This window comes from Gracilinanus agilis, chromosome 5 (assembly GCF_016433145.1).
Source record: "Gracilinanus agilis isolate LMUSP501 chromosome 5, AgileGrace, whole genome shotgun sequence".
Classification (NCBI taxonomy): Eukaryota; Metazoa; Chordata; class Mammalia; order Didelphimorphia; family Didelphidae; genus Gracilinanus; species Gracilinanus agilis.
This window is the reverse complement of record NC_058134.1, coordinates 223,530,031-223,548,264: the sequence shown is the minus strand read 5'-3', so window position 1 is coordinate 223,548,264 and position 18,234 is coordinate 223,530,031. Positions and strand designations below refer to the sequence as shown.

General features: G+C 42.6%; 1 protein-coding gene across 1 annotated transcript in view; it reads left to right on the top strand.

The window, feature by feature from the left end:
* RFX4 (regulatory factor X4) overlaps positions 1-17,834 on the top strand; it is a 102,484-nt gene extending 84,650 nt beyond the window's left edge. Inside the window, exons 14-16 of the mRNA XM_044679136.1 lie at positions 4,144-4,306; positions 5,269-5,407; positions 17,562-17,834. Coding sequence (XP_044535071.1) covers positions 4,144-4,306; positions 5,269-5,407; positions 17,562-17,834 — 575 coding nt within the window. The remainder of the gene's footprint in view (positions 1-4,143; positions 4,307-5,268; positions 5,408-17,561) is intronic.
* Positions 17,835-18,234: the final 400 nt, after the last annotated feature.

Sequence of the window (18,234 nt, the reverse complement as noted above, 5' to 3'; positions counted from 1 at the left end):
CAGGGGCTGAACGCTTCCCTCCAGCCCTTCCCTGAGATGAGACCTAGATCTGTGCTTGCAGGGACAGTGGGCAACGTGTGCCAATGGCCACCCAGCGGGCCAAAGCCCGTCCACCTCTTGTTTCTAGGCTGGGGGGAGTTAAGAATGTTTTTTCCATTTTTAAATACAATTATTTTAAAATGTAAAACTCATTCTTAGATCTCTGGCTGACTCCTGGCATGGGCAACTCCCAGATGAAGCAACTCTTAATGCAAGTTAGCATCTTCTGTTCAAAATCCACTTTTTTAAATCCTTATCTTATTTCTTAGAATCAATACTAGGTATTGGTTCCAAGGCAGAAGAGTGGTAAAGGCTAGGTGATGAGGATTAAATGACTTGCCCAGGAAGTGTCTGAGGCTAGATTTGAACCCAGGACCTTCAGTCTCCAAGACTATCTCTCTATCTACCGAGTCACCTAGTTGCCCCCCCTTAGTATTAATTCTAAGACAGAAAAGCAGTAAGGGTTAGGCAATTGGACTTAAAAGACTTGCCCAGGGTCACACAGCTGGAAACTATCTGAGGCCAGATTTGAACCCAAGTTCTCTTGAGTTCAGGATTGGTACTCTATCCATTGTACTACCTAGCTGCCCTGCAAATTCTGTTCTTAAAACACTTAGAGCACAAAGCAAAGTTAAGCGATTTACCCTAGGCAGAAGTTTCCAGTTCCAGTCTTGGTTCCAGAGGATCAATGATGTCTGGCACTCTCCAACAGAGAGGTATGATGGACTCATGATACATAATTTTTTGGAAGCGGCCAATGTAGACATTTATTTTGCTTGACTGCATATTTTCACAAGGGGGAGAAAAGAAGTTCCTAGTTCCTCCTGGCTTCAAGGCTAGCTCTCCATCCATGGATATAGCATGCTACCACTTTCCCTGAGAACGGGCATCAGTTTTGCCTCCTTTGGTCATTTGGATTTTGTCACACTGTTATTAGTAAACTGGTTCATCACCCCCTTGAAGTTTTCTTGGGAGGTATCATGGCACCATGGAAAATAGGCTAAATTCAAGATCAAAGGACCTGAGTTCAAATCCAGGCCCTTCCACATACTGCCTGTTACCTTTCTTAAGTCACTGAGTTTCTCCAAGTCTCAGATTCCTCTTTTGGACCAGGAGGCATTAGATTAGATGGGAGGTCTCAAACTACAGTCTGGAAAAGGCCTGCAAACAGCTCAAACTAGATTAAATTATAATTGGGAGATGTTTAACAAGATAAAAATATGATACCGTGTAGATAATGTGATTGTATAGTTTTTTAAGTCAGTTGGAGGGCCAGGGATCTGTTTTGATTTGAGTTTGACATCACTGGACAAAATGGTCTCTAAGGTCACCTTCATCTCTAAGTCTAGCGCCCAGAGAAATTGTGTGGAAAGTGGGAAGAGCAAAGGATCTGGAGTCAAAAGACCTTGGTTCAAATCTCAGCCTTGCTGCTTATCACCCTTGCAACCTTCAGGAAAATCACCTAACTACGCTAAGCCTGTAAAATGAGGGGATTGGATTAAATGATCCCTAAAGTCTCTTCCAGCTTTAAAGTAGTGATTCTAAGTTTATATTCTTTACCAAAAACATCCTATATTCAAAACCTATTAGTAGCATAGAATGTTTGAACTGGAAAGAAATTCAGAGGCCATGTAGTCCAACCATTCCATTTTACAGAAGAGAAAACTGAGTCCCCAAAAGAGGAAATGATTTGGCAAAAGTGATGTAGCCAATAAAATGGCAGAAATGAAACTCAAATCATGGGAATCCATTTTCCTTTCTTTTCTTTTCTTTTCTTTTCTTTCCTTTTCTTTCCTTTTCTTTAACCCTTACTTTCTGTCTTAGTAATAACTCTTAGGACAGAAGGGCAAGGGCCAGGCAACTGAAGTTAAGTGGCTTGCCTAGGGTCTTCCTAGGAAGTATCTGAGACCACATTTGAACCCAGGCCCTCCCAACTCCATGTGCCACCTAGCTTCCGTGGGAGATTCCATCATGTTTCCATTTTTGGAATTCCCATCTCCGATGCTATTCCTTCTTCATAGCCATTCTCCTACCTTCACTCAGATGTTGCCAGTTCTCACCATTTAGAGAAAAACATCCTTCTGCTCCTTGTCTAAGTCCTTTAAAAAAAAAATCCAAGGGAAATCTCGATGTTTTTGTTTGTCTTCTAAAGGTGGGTTCATTCTTATCCCAACCCCTCCACTCCCAATTCTTTTTCTTAATTAAATTTTTTTATTTTTAAAAATTTTCCAGGATGCCATGATTCATGTTTTCTCCCTCCCCTTATCCCTCCCCACTCCCGGAGTTGACAAGCAATTCCACGGGGTTATACATATATTATACACACACACACACACATATATATATACACATTATATAAATAATCACTCAAAACCATTTTCATATTATTTATTTTTGTAAAAGAGTAATCCTTTAAAACCAAAACCCCACATCACATACCCATAAAACAAGTGAAAAATCATATGTTTTCTTCTGGATTTCTATTCCCACAGTTCTTTCTCTGGATGTGGATAACATTCTTTCTCATAAGTCCCTCTGGATTGTCTTGGATCATTGCATGGCTTTTAGTAGCAAAGTCAATCTCATTTAATTGTCCCATAATATTACAGTTTCTGTGTATAATGATCTGATTCTGCTTATTTCTCTCTGAATCAGTTCATGTAGATCTTTTCAGTTCTTATAGAAATCAACCAATTCCTCATTCCTTATAGCACAATAATATTCCATCACCAGCAGATACCACAATTTGTTCAGCCATTCCCCAATCGAGGGACATCCCCTCAGTTTCCAATTTTTTTTGCCACCACAAAAAGCATGGCTATGAATATTTTTGTACAAACTGATCCTTGCCCAGATTTTTTTTATCTCTTTGGGTTATAAACCCAGTACCCACTCCCAATTCTTATAAAGTTATGAGTGCCCTGTGATTTTTTGTGAAAGGATCGATGTGGCAAAATGGCAGAGCTTAGAAAATCAAATCCTTTAAAGATGTGGCTGGCTTAAGACCTTGATGATTTTTAGAAGAGAAGCAGTCCAGTTATTCTCCATACCCAACACCCAAGGGATGAATTCTAATCCTTTTGAATGTTTTCATGCCCTTCTGCATCCCTCACCCCATCCCAGAAAATCTGAACCTCTAAGATAATTCAAACTTATACTTTATACTTCATGCAAATCATATTTAGTAATTTCCTCCCTTTTGGGGGGGGGTGTGTGAGAGAGTATGATGCTTGTTATAGTCCGCTTTGGAGCTCGATTCAGAGAAGAGCTATCTGCAAAACAAACACTTTGAGGTGGGAGAGACCGCCGAGCTTAGCTAATCCAGTCCCTTCCCTGATATAAGAACATGGCTAAGAATCCATGATGGAGCCAATTCAGTTTCTATCTATACATCTCCTTTGACAGAGAACTCATTACCACAGGCCAGAATCCATTCTGCCTTTAAACAGCTCTAGTCATAGGGAAGATGGTTCTTATATCAAACTAGAGTCTGCCTCCCTGGGGCTTCGACTTTGGGTTTTGCCCTTTGGGGCCAACCACATTCCTTTTCCTCTGGAACATATTCAATACCACTGACCATGTCCTGTCTCTAACTTCCGTTTTCCAAAGTAAACATCCCTAGTTCTTCCAACTGGTTCTCCTATGATGCCATGTCTAGTCTCCCCCGTCTCTTGGCTGACTTATTCTGGAGAAACCTTGATTTTTAACTCAAGCTAAGTGGTGATCCTAAGTCCCAAAGTTCTCCAACTTTCCTCCGAGCAAGGTTTTCTTCTACTCTTCCTTCCAGCTCAAAGTTTATACTCCTATTAGATCAAGGCAAGGTAATTTTAAAAAGGCTTTTTTTTAAATTAGAAAAAAATGTTTTAAACCTTCATCATTGCCCAACATGCTGTGTTCTCTCCCCAAATAGGCTTGTTAAATTCTTGACCACAGCTTACTTAAAGGTTCTTATCATGATTCTTTTCATTGCATTTCAGTTTGGTTGACTTGGCTAAATATCTCTTCCTTGCCTTCCTTGGGGTCCATGGCAAGAGAATGGAGAGATGGCACTGGAAACCCGTGGTTGGGCTCATTGACAGACAGAGCGCCATTTTGTCTTAGCAGGAGCGATGCAGTCCTACACCTGGTCCCTAACATACACAGTGACAACGGCTGCTGGTTCTCCCGCTGAAAGCTCCCAACAGCTGCCCTGTATGAGAAGCACTCATGTACCTTCTTCCTCAGTCACCCATCGGATACCAGTCTATCCCCACAGAGAGGAGCATGGGTAGGTTACTTTTCTTACTTTCTTTTTTAAACCTTTACCTTCTGTCTTAGAATCTAAGTCTAAGTATTGTCTAAGTATTGGTTGTAAGGCAGAAGAATGGTAAGGGCTGGGCAATGAGGTTAAGTGACTTACCCAGGGTTGTGCAGTCCATCACTTTCTCTAAGGCAGTGTTTCTCAAACCTTTTGGTTTCAAGATCCCTTTACTCTCTCAAAAAAAAATTATTGAGGATCACAAAGAGCTTTGGTTTAAGTAGGATTTTTTTTTTACCGTATTAGGAATTAAGATATATTAGTATTATTTACTAGATTAGGAATTAAAATATATTTGTATTATTTACTGGATTAGGAATTAAAATATATTCACAGTATTTACTGGATTAGGAATTAAGATATATTCATATTATTTACTAGATTAGGAATTAAAATATATTCATATTATTATGAAAATAGTTTTTCCCAAACAGATCACCTGAAAGGGTCTCGGGGACCCTCCTAGAGACCCTAGACCATACTTTGAGAGCTACTACAAGGAAATGAACAAGTCAAAGGCTGAGCTAAGAATTCCTATTAACCCTTCTCCTCCAGGGATGTTCTTTATGCCCTTTGCCATTGAGTCTTCCCTCTGGAAGAAGGACTTGTAAAGGCTGACCTGCTATGAGGGTCTTTTATGAATCTGTTCCAAAGGCAGTGAACTCAGGTTATCTGCCATCGCTGGTCTTCTAGCCAATGGGCAACATGGTGTGGTCCACCAAGGAGCAGGGCAGTGTTCCTTTCCTTGAGCACTGGCTGGTTGGTAGAGAGACATAATTGGAGGTGTGCCGAGTGACAGTGATGAGGAGAAGCCAGACAAGCTGGATGGTCCACAGACTGAGAATCTAGACCTTCTGATCTTAGACATCTGAAATATCAAACTGAGCTGCCATATTGATATTATTTATGGAGCAATACTCATTGCCTTTTAGCTACACTGGGAGTTACAACTATGGAACGTATAGCAACCAGCATCCTCACCCAATGCAGAGTCAGTACCCTTCCCTACCACATGACACAGCCATTTCGGGGCCACTCCATTATTCTCCGTACCACAGGGGCTCCTCACAGGTAAGGTTACTTTCTTACTTTGCAAACTGTGTACGTTTGGTGTCAAGTCAAATCGTGAAAACATGTGTGAGTGTCGTGGGATGTACAGAAGAAGCAGATGATATATTTGATGTTTGCTCTTCTCTCCAGACCTTGGAGTTGTCCTTTCCATCAGTCTGCTTGTCCTCCATCTTCATTTAGCCAGCACATTTTATTAAGGCAGCCAATCAGGGAATTCAATTCTTTTCAACAAATATCTTATTAAATACTTAGAGATTATAGATTTAGGACTGGAAGGGACTTTAGAGGCCACTTAATCCAACCCTTTATTTGACAAAGGAGAAAATATCTGGACAGGTTAAGTGACTTCTCCAAAGCCACCCAGCTAGTAAATGGCCTAGCTAGAACTTGAATCTAGGTCCAAATCCAGCATTTGTTCAACTGCTTTAATTAAAGGACACTATTTCTTTTACCAAATAAATTAAACAAAAACTTGACTACACTTAATTTCTGGAATTAATATTTACTTTAAAGATGAGATGTAAAACACTATTTTTTCTTTTTTTCAGAAAATGTAGAGCATTCTTGATGAAATCTATATGTATAACTAAGCCATCATTGCTTCATGCTTGTTTCCTTGCTTTGGGTCTTAATCCTTTCCAAACCAACTTAGAGAATTGGCCCTGGAGCCAGGAAGACTTGAGTTCAAATCCAGTCCCAGACATTTACTAGCTGTGTGACCCTGAGCAAGTCACTTAACCTCTGGTTGCCTCAGTTTCTTCAGGTTAAAATTAAGGGATTTTCTGCTTATTAACTAGAGAATCCAATTCCCCAAGCATTCCAATTATATGCATCCATTGTGTGTGTGTGTGTGTGTATATATATAATACATATACATCCAAAGTTGGATGTAGTTTCCTTCATTCAGAACTTCTCTCTTGATATTATTTCCCTCTATTTTCCAACATTACTTCCATTCCCGTGATTGCTTTTAAATCTCCTCCTGGACAACAGCTACTTTTTCTTCCTTCAGTAAAAGAAAAGGCAGTTTTAGCAAAGGAATCATCACCTCCACCTGAAACCTTTTCTTCAGTCTTCATAAAGAATTTATTTAGACAAGTTATCTCATTGCCTCCATTATTAGGCATCCTCATTAACTCCATGTTTCTCATTAATAGGCAGTATGGTGTGATGGAAAGATCACTGGATGAGGACTCAGGAGACATGGGTTCCAAGCCCATCTGTGTTATTAACAACCTGTGACAAGCTGAGCCATAACTAGGGGAAGGCAACTGGGACTTTGCCTCAGGGCACTGAAATTTAGAACTTGCTTATATTACTAATAGAAATAACTGACTAGTTATCAAGAATAATTAGATAAAATAGGAAAGTACTGGACAGCATGCGTCACACTACTCCCTGTAGTCCCACCGCAGGCGAGAGCCTCCCTGACCCAGCCCCATCTGTCGTCCCTTGATGGTAGTAGGTCATGGTGTCTCCAGGGTCTCTTCCCATAGGGATTAGTGTCATAAGATCTTTGTCTCTCCACTATGGGGCAATGTTTTGGGATCTCTCATCCTCCTCTCCCTCCATGAAATCTTGTGTCTGGAAGTCTGAGCTCTGTGTGGAAGGTCTCCCTGCTGCTCAACTGAATTTGTCTTTAAAAGCTGATGGGAAGAGCAGCTAGATGGCTCAGTGGATAGAGAACCAGGTCTGGAGATGGGAGGTCCTAGGTTCAAATCTGGCCTCTGACACTTCCTGGCTGTGTGATCCTGGACAAGTCACTTAACCCCAATTGCCTAGCCCTTACCCATCTTCTGCCTTGAAACCAATACACTGTATTGATTCCAACGGGGAAGAGAAGGATTTTTAAAAAGCTGATTAAAGGTCGACTTCTTGTTTCCTGCTTTAGGCACATTTTGGGGTGCTTGTTCCAGGCAACAATATGGCTAGTGATATCTATTGGCACAGTTACACTGACCTTGTTCTTATTCTTCACACACAAATCTCTATCTGCTGCCTCTCTGGTTTGATACTAGATGTCCCTCATCCCTGGAATGTCTCCCTCCCCCCCTCTGCCTCTCAGAATCCCAGATTTCTTTTAAGAAACAGCTCAAGCAAGAGTTTTCTTCCCAGAACTAATCAAAATCAAAATAGATCTGCGTATAGATGAGTATGAATTTCCCTAGGTGAAGGTAAGCCTTTGAGGGAAGGGGCTGTTACATTTTGGGATTTGTATATCTAATGTCTAGCACATCATGCCCCCTGACTTGTACCATCCGCCATTTTGTAAATGGAGAAACTTTGGCACATGGCACATGGCCATGGAGAATTCATTGCACCAAATTGCCACCAATCTGGGTAGAGCTGGTATATCCCTTTCCCTTTCTGTTAGCTGGGAGAAAATAGAGGAGACATCATCTGGGAGTTGGAATTGAAGTAAGAAAGCTTACCATTCCCTAGAACTAGTCTGACAATCCAGTAGAGCTTAGCATATAATAAGTGTTGATGTCTTCCTTGGTCTGAATTTTCATTTCCTTATCAGTAATGATAGGGAGTAGATGGGATTTTCTCTAAGATGGCTTGTCTTTTTTTTTGTTTAATAGAACTCTTACCTTCCATCTTAGAACCAAGTTCTAAGGCAGAAGAGCAGTAAGGGCTAGGCAATGAGGGTTAAGTGACTTGCCCAGGGTCACCCAGCTAAGGAATTGTCTGAGGCCAGATTTGAACCCAGGACCCCCCATCTCTAGGCCTGGCTCTCTACTGAGCCAGCTAACTCCCCACCACCACCACCACCACCGAAGATGACTCATCTTGGGAGCATTCTGTTCCTTTTCTAACAGCTCCTCTCCTCCACTCTCTCCTTCTTTGTGCTTACACTCCTGAGTCTCTGAGACTTGTCCCATCAAGGTGGAATCCCAGTGGAACTGACTCTATAATATCCTTTACTCCTCTCTTTAGCTGATGCCCTTAGTGCCCTCAATGTGAGAAGTTCAAGATCTTGACTGGATCATACCTGATTGTTCCACCCTTTGCAATGCACCCAAGAGTTGCAATCACTAGGTCAAGTGATATCAGGAGTGTGTTGGCAAATGTTTAATGACTAACTTTCAAAAAAAAAACATATTTAGAACTCATTTTTTAAAGCTTAATTTGCATTCTTAAAAAAAAAAACTCTTACTTTCTGTCTTAGTAACAACTCTAAGACAGAAGGGCAAGGGCGAGGCAAATGGGGTTAAAGAGACTTGCCCAAGGTCACACAGTTAGGAAATGTCTGAGATCAGATTTGAACCCAGGTTCTCCCAACTCCAAGCCTGGCTCTAATCACTGTGCCACTTCATTGCCCCTTAATTTGCATTATTAATATTTCCTCCATCACTTTCTTAATTCTAGATAACCTACAAAATAACAAATCAAGCCTTGGTTTGTAGCATTTGCTGATTTCTGATAAATAAATGCTCACATTGAAAATTTAACAATTGACTTTTACCAGCCATGGAACAACTAAACTACGAGTTCTAAAATGGCTCCAGTGACATCATTTTGTATGTTCATTTGCAACAAAATTAAAAACTCTACCAACTTATCTTCAAATAGGCTTCTGCAGCAGGGTGACTCAGTGGATTGAGAGGTAGGCCCAGAGACAAGAGGTCCTGGGTTCAAATCTGGATTCAGACACTTTCCAGCTGTGTGACCCTGGGCAAGTCACTTGACCTCCATTGCCCACCCTTACCACTCTTCTACCTTGGAACTAATACACAGTATTGATTCCAAGATGGAAGGTGAGGGTTTAAAAAAAATAGACGTTGTAACAAAACCTAGAGGTTACCTTTACATATGGTCTAGAAAATCTACAGGTGTCCACAATCTGATTCTATCTGTTTGTCCATTCTTTCCCTTGAGGTATCTCATGGGCTGAGAGTTGTTAAATCAACTCCTTGGCTCTCTGCAAGTGGGAATCACATCTGGCCAAGATCCTTCACCAGCAGACATTTGACGAAGTTCATGCCTATCATTTCATTTCGACTTTTTCTAATCTAATTCACTAACCATTTACAATACGTGCAAGGTAGTCTGTGAGGTGGCCACAAAAAACCAACAAAATATATAGTCCCTGTCCTCAAGGAGCTTACAGCCACCTGGACCATCCAACCCAGTCCTCTCTTCCTTTATCATCTCTCTAATTTTCCATTTTCTTATCTCTGTGTGAGATAAATGGAAAAGAGTATTGGGCTGGGGTCTGATGATCTTTTTCAGACATCTATCAACAAAAAGCAAGTACTTATAAATGCTTTTTCATTCACTCATCACTCAGTGCCCAGTTTTTCCTTCTGGCATATATCAAGGCATGTAAATAAAAAAAGGATGATTCTAGCTTCACATCTGTGGAGCCTGGAACAGATCACTAAAAGCTTCTTTGATTACATCATATTTTGAATAGTTCCTATACCTCAGAGGCAGGAAAACATGGCCATAACACACAGAGCACTTGGCGTAAATGGGTGTGTTTTGATTTCCATCTGAAGTGTCGAGGGAGAGTCTTTGGGTGATCCCCAGACAAGTACAGGCATTGGTTCCACTAGGTCATCACCTGGGGCATTCATTATAGGTTTCTAGCTGCGTCAGGAAGAGATGCCAGCATCCAAGGTGCCGAGGCTCCTGGGATCAGAAGCCATGTTCCTTTGATAGATCCTAATGATGGCTGAGAATGGCTTTGCAGAGGATCACAGAATCTCAGATGCCACTGAATCCAACTTGACTTCTCTTTATCATGTCCCTAACCAATGGCCACCCAGCTTCCCTTGGAAGACCACCAGTAATGGGGAATATCTCCTCCTAGAGTTTGGGTCCAATTTGGCAGTGCAATCAATCCAAACAGGGCTGTACAGGTTGACTAAGAGTGTTATGTAGAGATGGCAGCATGGAATCCCTGTATTTTGCAGGGATTCCATGCTGCCATCTCTATATAACAAGAGTGAAAGGGAAAATGAAATCCCACCTTCCTTCCTTTCTTTTCTTTCCCTCCTTCCTCCTCCCTGCTCTCTTTCTTTCATGAAATCTCAGAAGTTCATATGCTAAAGTAAGTACTTACTCCATGGACATAGGGAGAAATAAATGACTTTCTAAGTCTCTTAAGGTTGCATTTTGCCAACACTGAGCTTAGGGTAGCTGGGAGTTACCCAGAAATGGCTAATCCTCTTTTGTAGACTGAGAAATCCTATTACCTGGATGATGTTATCTAAGAGCAGTAGAGGCTGACTGATCAAATCTTCTGAAGCAGGGCTAGGTCTGAGCTGTGGACCCAAGTTCTTTCCTTGGTTTCACTGTTGAATTCTGCAGTGACTGTAAGACAAGATCCCTCTAAGACAAGGTACCTTATAACCACGCTGGTTTCTCTGTTCATAAAGTGACAGATTGTACATACTTGTCATGGTTTTTTCCATTTACAGAATGATGGATGGTACATAGAGTAAGGGGCCTTCACAGGATGGCTGTGAGGATTGGAAAGACAGTGTCCAGCTTCTCGGAGACTGTCAAAAGATGAAGGACAGAGTGCCGTGGGCTGTTTTTGCTGTTGGTTGCTGAAGAGCTCACACTGCTGGGTCTCCTTTACTCGTACCTTTCTTTGAAATTTAGCAGAGGGAAAATAAAATGAAGAATTAAGTTTTTTTAGATTTTTTAGATTTCTCTCATTATAAGTATCCAAAAGAATGGATGTTACAAACTTCTCAAGCATTCAGTCAACAAGCATTTATCAATGACTATTATAATATGTCTGGCATTGTGCCAAGTACTGGTGATACCAATACAAAAAAAAAAAACCCACACACACACACACAAAAACCTGATGCCTGCTTTCTAGAACCTTTTATTCTAAAATTTCACAACCTGGAATATTAGAACTGGAAGAAACCTTAAAAAATAGAGTCTTAGAGCTGGGGGGATCCTTAGGATATAAGGTCAGAACTGAGAGGAATTTTAGAACATGGAATGTAAAAACTTGGCGGAATCTTAGAATGTGCAATATTATGTCTGGAAGGGATCTTTCTGAAACTCAGTCTCCTCATTTGTATAATAGGAGAAGAAGAAGCATTTATTTATCACCCACTAAGTGCCATACACTTTATAATTATCTTATATGATCCCCACAACTGCTTTGGGAGGTAGATGCTATTATTATCTCCATTTAACAGATGAAAAAACTAAGGCCAACAGAGGTTAAGTGACTTTCCCAAGTTCACACAATTAGTAAATTCACACAATTGTGAAGTCAGATTTGAACTTTGGGCTTCCTAATTCCAGAAGCAATGCTCTTTACATTACAATGTCACCTAGCTGGGAACTGACGACCTCTGAAGTCCCTTCTGGCCCTATATATACTTTGATGCTCTGACTCAGAACAATAAATGTTGAAACCAGAAGGAACCTTAGAATATAAGAGATTAGAACAGGATGCTAGAACTGAAAAAAAAAAACACATTAGAAATCATCTAGTTCAATCCTTTCATCCTCTGGAAGAGGAGGTGGAAACCATGAGGGGGGTTGTGAATTTTTCTGAATCCCATAGAGGGGTGGTAAATATCTTTATTTTGGGACTACACTCAACAAATATTTGTTGACCATCAACTGTGTCCACAGCCCTTAAAGAGCCTGTCTCTTTGATCCAACAAAAGTTACATGGGTACAAAGACATCCAAACTGGACCAGACACAAACAGTTGGTCCATTAGACTCTCTATGCCTTGTCCATATGGCCACACCACATGTTGGGAACTGAAAATATCAATGTTGCCCTTCATGTGGCATTCAGATAGAACCAGATCATCTAGATCTAGGAGCTGGAGTGTCTCAAATTCAGGGGAGAATTAGCAGCTCCCCATTTTTGGCAGAGCCATGCTGCGATATCCCAGCCTGGAATAAGTTTAGTCCTAAATTCTCATTACATGTAGTTCCTCTGAAAAAGGAACCCTGCCCACTTCCTCCAGGTAAAGCTTTTCATATTTTCATAAGAGAACTCAGCTGGTTGGTGAGCTTAAGCTGGTCCATTAGCCCTAAGTCCTTAACTGACTTGTTGGGATGTTAGCCCAGCTTTCATTAGGAAAACAATTTGCCGCACTCACAGGGTCACCTTTCACCCCCTTGCACAAGCAGCAGCCAGCTTGGCAAAGGACAAGGATAAAAGATTCATTCTTTCTTCCTCCATGTGGAGAAAAATAAGCCCTTGGTACTGGAAATAGTCTCTTAAAATAGCATGTTCTGAGATGGTCCCCCATCCTCCAAGAAAATGGGAGAGGACGGGGCAAAATTCATTCTAAAGTAAAGTTTGGAAGGATCCAAATTCTAACTATTTGATTGGTCTTCCAAAACTGCCCATTCTCTCTCTCTCTCTGTCTCTGTCTCTCTCTGTCTCTCTGTCTCTCTCTCTCTGTTTCTCTCTCTCTCTCTGTCTCTCTCTGTCTCTCTCTGTCTCTCTGTCTCTCTCTCTCTGTCTCTCTCTCTCTGTCTCTCTCTCTCTGTCTCTCTCTCTCTGTCTCTGTCTCTGTCTCTCCCTCTCTCTGTCTCTCCTTTCCCTGTGTATCTGTCTGTCTGTCTCTCTCCCTCTGTCTCTGTCTCTCCTTCTCCCTCCACTCCCCTGCTTACAAAGGTTAGGAAGCTCATCTCAAATTAACCATGGTCCCAGCAACAAGTGGGATTTGACCCAGAAAAATGGTAATTTCCTGTCAAGAGCACTCCAACAAGCATGGCCTTTATGCCCAGTCCCAATCTCCAGGCCCCAGTGTTTCGAATTTTGCAAGCTACAGAACCCTTCATGAAAGCCGGAAGCAAAGTGCGAGAGGTGATGGAGGATGCCTGGGTCAGCATTCGTGCAGATGGCTTTGCTTCAGACATTCTAACAAGGCTGAATAGAAGCTTCCTTGGTTGAGTTAATGGCCAGGCAGGGGCCAGTGGGCACTTTACAAATATTGTCTTTCAATGGTCTCTTCACTCTGGGGAAAATAAGTCACTGACTCATTTGCAATTAGCTGACCTACCAGGACAAAACTTTCCATGTCAGAAGTAGCCATAACAGAATTTGATTGTCGCGTAGGAGATATTTAAAGCCTCTTTTGAAGCCTAGCTGTTTTTTTTCTTCTTTGAGCTCATGACCCATCCTCTGGGCACAGCTGCATATGGGGTACTTGGTCAAGCACAAAAGCCACAAGTTTTTGTGCCACGTTCCCTTGAAGGAAAATACTCCATCTGCTGGCAGGCAGCCTACATGGGTAAATCTTTTAGGGTCCTGCGTTGATGCTGTGCCATCAGTCATTTAGTTAATCAATGAGCATTTGCTCACTAGGCACAAGGCAGTGCCCTAAGTGCTATGAGTCCAAATACAAAGCAAAAGCTAGTCTGCCCTCAAGGAGCTTGCATTCTAATGGGGGAGATGGCACAGAAATATGTATTGGGTTGATAGATGGTAGTTTTAGAGGAGAAGGCTTTAGCAGCTATGAGTGCAGAGAACAGCCTTCTGAACAAGGTGAGGATTTGAGTTGAGTCTTGAGGAATGCTAGGGATTCTGGGCAGAGGCAGAGGTCAAATCAACAGGCCACCAAGGTGAGTGAGTAATCCTTAGCCCTTCAGGGTGATGCTAGCAGAATGAGAGCTCTGGCAGGTCTTCCAGAACATCAGACACTATTTAATATTATAACCGGGTATGTTATCAGTGAGAGACAGGCAGCTTCATGGGAAAACACCACAAGATGACTTTGGTTGAATGCTGGCTCTGCTTTGTACTACCTACATCATCACAAGTGAGGAATCAACCCATAAGCATTCATCGAGGACCTACTATGTGTCAGGTACTGGATATAAAGGCAGAAATGAAAGAGTCAGGGGCAGCTGGGTGGCTCAGTAGATTGAGAACCAGGCCTGGAGACGGGAGGTCCTAGGTTCGAATCTGGCCTCAGACACTTCCCAGCTGTGTGACCCTGGGCAAGTCACTTAACCCCCATTGCCTAGCCCTTACCACTCTTCTGCCTTGGAGCCAATACATAGTATTGATTCTAAAACAGAAGGTGAGGGTTAAAAAAAAAAAAAGAAATCAAGGAGTCCCTGCCTGCAAAGAACTTATATTCTATAGATGTCACTTAACCTTTCCGAATTTCTAAGCTGGGGCTGTGTGATTTCGAAGGTCCATATCACCTCCAGAGTTGGCCTTTTTCTTCCCTTCCCTTTCTGGTACTGCCACTAAGGCTGATTAAATCACTGCTTGAAGGGGATGCTGCCCATGATGCCCACCATATCAGAGACAGTCTGTGTCTGCCATATGAACCAAGCTAGCAAAGTCCAAAGACTTTCATTATCCAGTAGACAGAGAGAATGCAAGTTCCTCTGAAGGCCAAAGACAGACAAGTTTTATGTTTTGTCTTTGTATACCCAGCATATAGCACAGTGCCTGGATCATAGTAGGTATATTTGAATAAGTCTCTATTCAGTTGAATTGCCTACAGGAGGATGAAGTTTTTGGCCACAGCAACTCTTACAGACCATCTACAGGTTGATAGAAGCATTTTTGTGATCTACATTGGTGGGAGAAGTGCCCACATGGATGAAATTCCAAGTCCACTGAGGTACCCAAGAGTGAGGGTAAATGAGCACCCATTATCAGGGACAGACCCAGGCAGAATTTGCATGCATAAGAGATGTACCAACTGCCTAAGGGAATCCCCCTGTTCAGGTTCTGAGGCTGGGTAGGACAACAGTAAGGGCTGCTACAATGACTTGATGAAGGAGACCCACCTCCTGTGCTCCCCCTCTTTGTTTAAAAGCAGGATGGCATCACCTCACTCTATCAGGGGCAGGGGATGCTCCTAAACTGACCAGGAAATAGAAAGAGAGACCCTGCTGGCAGAGTACAAATGGAAGTGTCATGGAAAGGTCCTCTTTGCAAAGTGAAGTATCCATCTGTAATAGGAACCGTCACCCCAACCCCAATTTTTCACTTTCTCGTTTGGAGTTTTGTTTTCTGAAAGACTGCTCTAATTGGACTCCCTAGTTGTTGTGGTTCAGTCACTTCAGTCATGTCTGACTCTTCGTGATTCCATTTGGGGTTTTCTTGATGCAGATACCTAAGTGGTTTTCCATTTCATTCTCCAGTACATTTTCCAGATCAGGAAGCTAAGGCAGCTGAGGCAAGCTGGTTGAAGTGACTTGCCCAGGGTCACACAGCTAGTAAACATCTGAGGCCAGATTTGAACTCAGGAAGATGTGTCTTCCTGACTCCAGGCCCAGTGCTCTATCCACTGCACCACCTAGCTGCCCTGAACTCCCAAGTTCGAAGGCCACCCTTTCAGATTAGGAGGCTTACCTGTCTGCCTTCTTAGTGGTCTGTTGTAGTAGCTCCCTAGAAGCCACAACACATTAATATTGCTGTCACAGCACAGAGCAGAAGAAAAAAAAAGATCCAGCCTTCTCCCACAGGGCTAAAGATCTGCTAGAGAGATCCACAAAATAGGGTTTGCTCTTCTCCAGTCTCCTTGGCAACAGCCCCTGATTCTTTCTCCTGGTGCTCCCAGTCACCACCTACACCCTTCCTCCTACCCAGCTGTTCACTTGACAGCATGGCTGCTGGGTCAGGTGGCCCTAGCCCCATTTGGGAATCCATCCCAGAGGTTGAGATCTTCCTTTCAAGGTTGAGCCACAAGTGGCCAGTTTTCTGTCCACCATCTTTGGCCCTACCAGCTCTTCTCTCTGCTTTCCAGGTTTTTTCCAACCTCGGGTTCCTCTCACAGGAGAAAGACTTGATTCCCTTTGGCTGCCTTGATTAGAAGGGGCAGTCATTGTTGTCATCTTCCCTTCCTTCCCTGCTGTCCAGCCTTCAGCCTGTCTGTCTCCCCTACAGGAGGCAGACCCCTACCTAATCTCTCTGGTCCCTACTTTCCAACTGTCAGGAAAGACAGATGGGGAGCAGAAGAATCCACACACAAACACTTTCCTTCACTCCCTGCCTTCCCTTCAGCCCTGTAGGATTGGCTCCCCTCCATCCTGGGGTGGCCCTTAGCACAGCAAGACTTAGCGTTGTTTCAACTGGCAGAAGAGTCTTCCAGGGGAGCCTCCACCTCCTCCCTCTCCTCTCCTCTGCTAGTGCTAAAAAAGGGCTGATTTGCATAGCTGTTGTGGCAGCCTAGGAGAATGAATGGGAGCACAGCCCAGCAGTGTCTACTGTCATTAGAACAAATCTCTAATCTTGGGATCCATTTTACCTGTGCATCCAGTCTTCATTTGTCTTCTCGGAACCTCTGAATCCTCCCCTTTTCTCTGGAATCCACTTCTCTCATCCTAACAGCCACCCTAACATTGTCATTCATTTCTCAGATGGCCACTGAGGACTCCCATGATTTTAAGCCAAAATATAAGTGATCTTTAGTCAAAAACACCAACAAAAACTGCCTGGCTTGTTGATTCCCATCTTCTTTAATCTTCCCTTTCAGCACCATTTCATACAGTAGATGAGTTCAAATGAAAAATGTAGTTTTAAAGAGAGTCACTGTATTTTATTTGGAAGTCTTTTGTTATAGGGAGAGTAGATGGAAGGTCATCTGTTCCATAACTTGGGAGACTCACCTTATCTCTATGCCTTCCTTTAGCTCTCAAGCACTTTTCTCTCTTCCCTGAGGGCAGGACTCCAAATTTGCTAGGCTAGGAGAAGGGAACAGAGCCTTACTCCTTAGGAGAACAAAGGCACCAGGACTTCTCAGGTGGTGAATTCCTTCCTATGCCTATCTTTAATGGATTCCTCCAGACAAAGATGGTGTCTTTTAAAGAGCATTGATTTCCCCTTGCATTTTTAAAAATTATTTTTAGTTTTTAAACCCTCACCTTCCTTCTTGGAATCAATACTAAGCATTAGTTCCAAGGCAGAAGAGTAGTAAGGGCTAGGAGATGGGGGTTAAGTAACTTTCCCAGAATCATATAGCTAGGAGATATCTGAGGTCAAATTTGAACCCAGGACCTCCCATCTCCAGCCTGACTCTATCCTCTGAGCCACCTACTTGCCATTCCCCATGCATTTTTGTTTTCATTGCAGCATCCTTAAAAATCAAATTTTCAACAGATAGTGATTATGGCTAACCTGGTTATTAATGCATGGCTTCTGGCTTTAACCTTCATGAATTTCTTTCTTCTCTCCTCCCAAGTACCCATTCAACAGCCCCACCTCTCGGATGGAGCCTTGTTTGATGAGCTCAGCCCCTAGACTGCACCCTACGCCGGTCACTCCCCGATGGCCAGAAGTACCCTCAGCCAACACGTGCTACCCAAGCCCACCTGTGCACTCTGCAAGGTATGGGGGCTCTAGTGACATGTACACCCCCCTGACCACCCGCAGGAATTCCGAGTATGAGCACATGCAACACTTTCCTGGCTTTGCCTATATCAATGGAGAAGCTTCGACAGGCTGGGCAAAATGAAAATGACTGGTATAGTATGAACCCATATTTAATATTAATAATAATAATTAATAATAATAATTAAAAATCCAACCAACCAACACCAGAAGGCTTGATCTCTTTCACCTTTTAGAGCTCATGGGTCTATACCTAGATATCTGCTTTCCTATTAAACATGAAGCTGGGTTAGAACTGTCAATGATTAAACCGTAGTTCAGAAACAGAACTCACTAAACTCCAGCATGGCAGTATTTCTGTAGGTCAGCCATCTTGGACTATTTCTGTGGAGTACTGTCTTCAGGAGGCTAACCCATGCCTTCTCCCTCTGTCCCAAGACTGTGTCTTGTGTGGTGCCTGGCCCAAATAAGCCCTCCCTTCCGTGTTGACAAACAGTCTTTAGTCTTGAGGGATGGATGCTGGA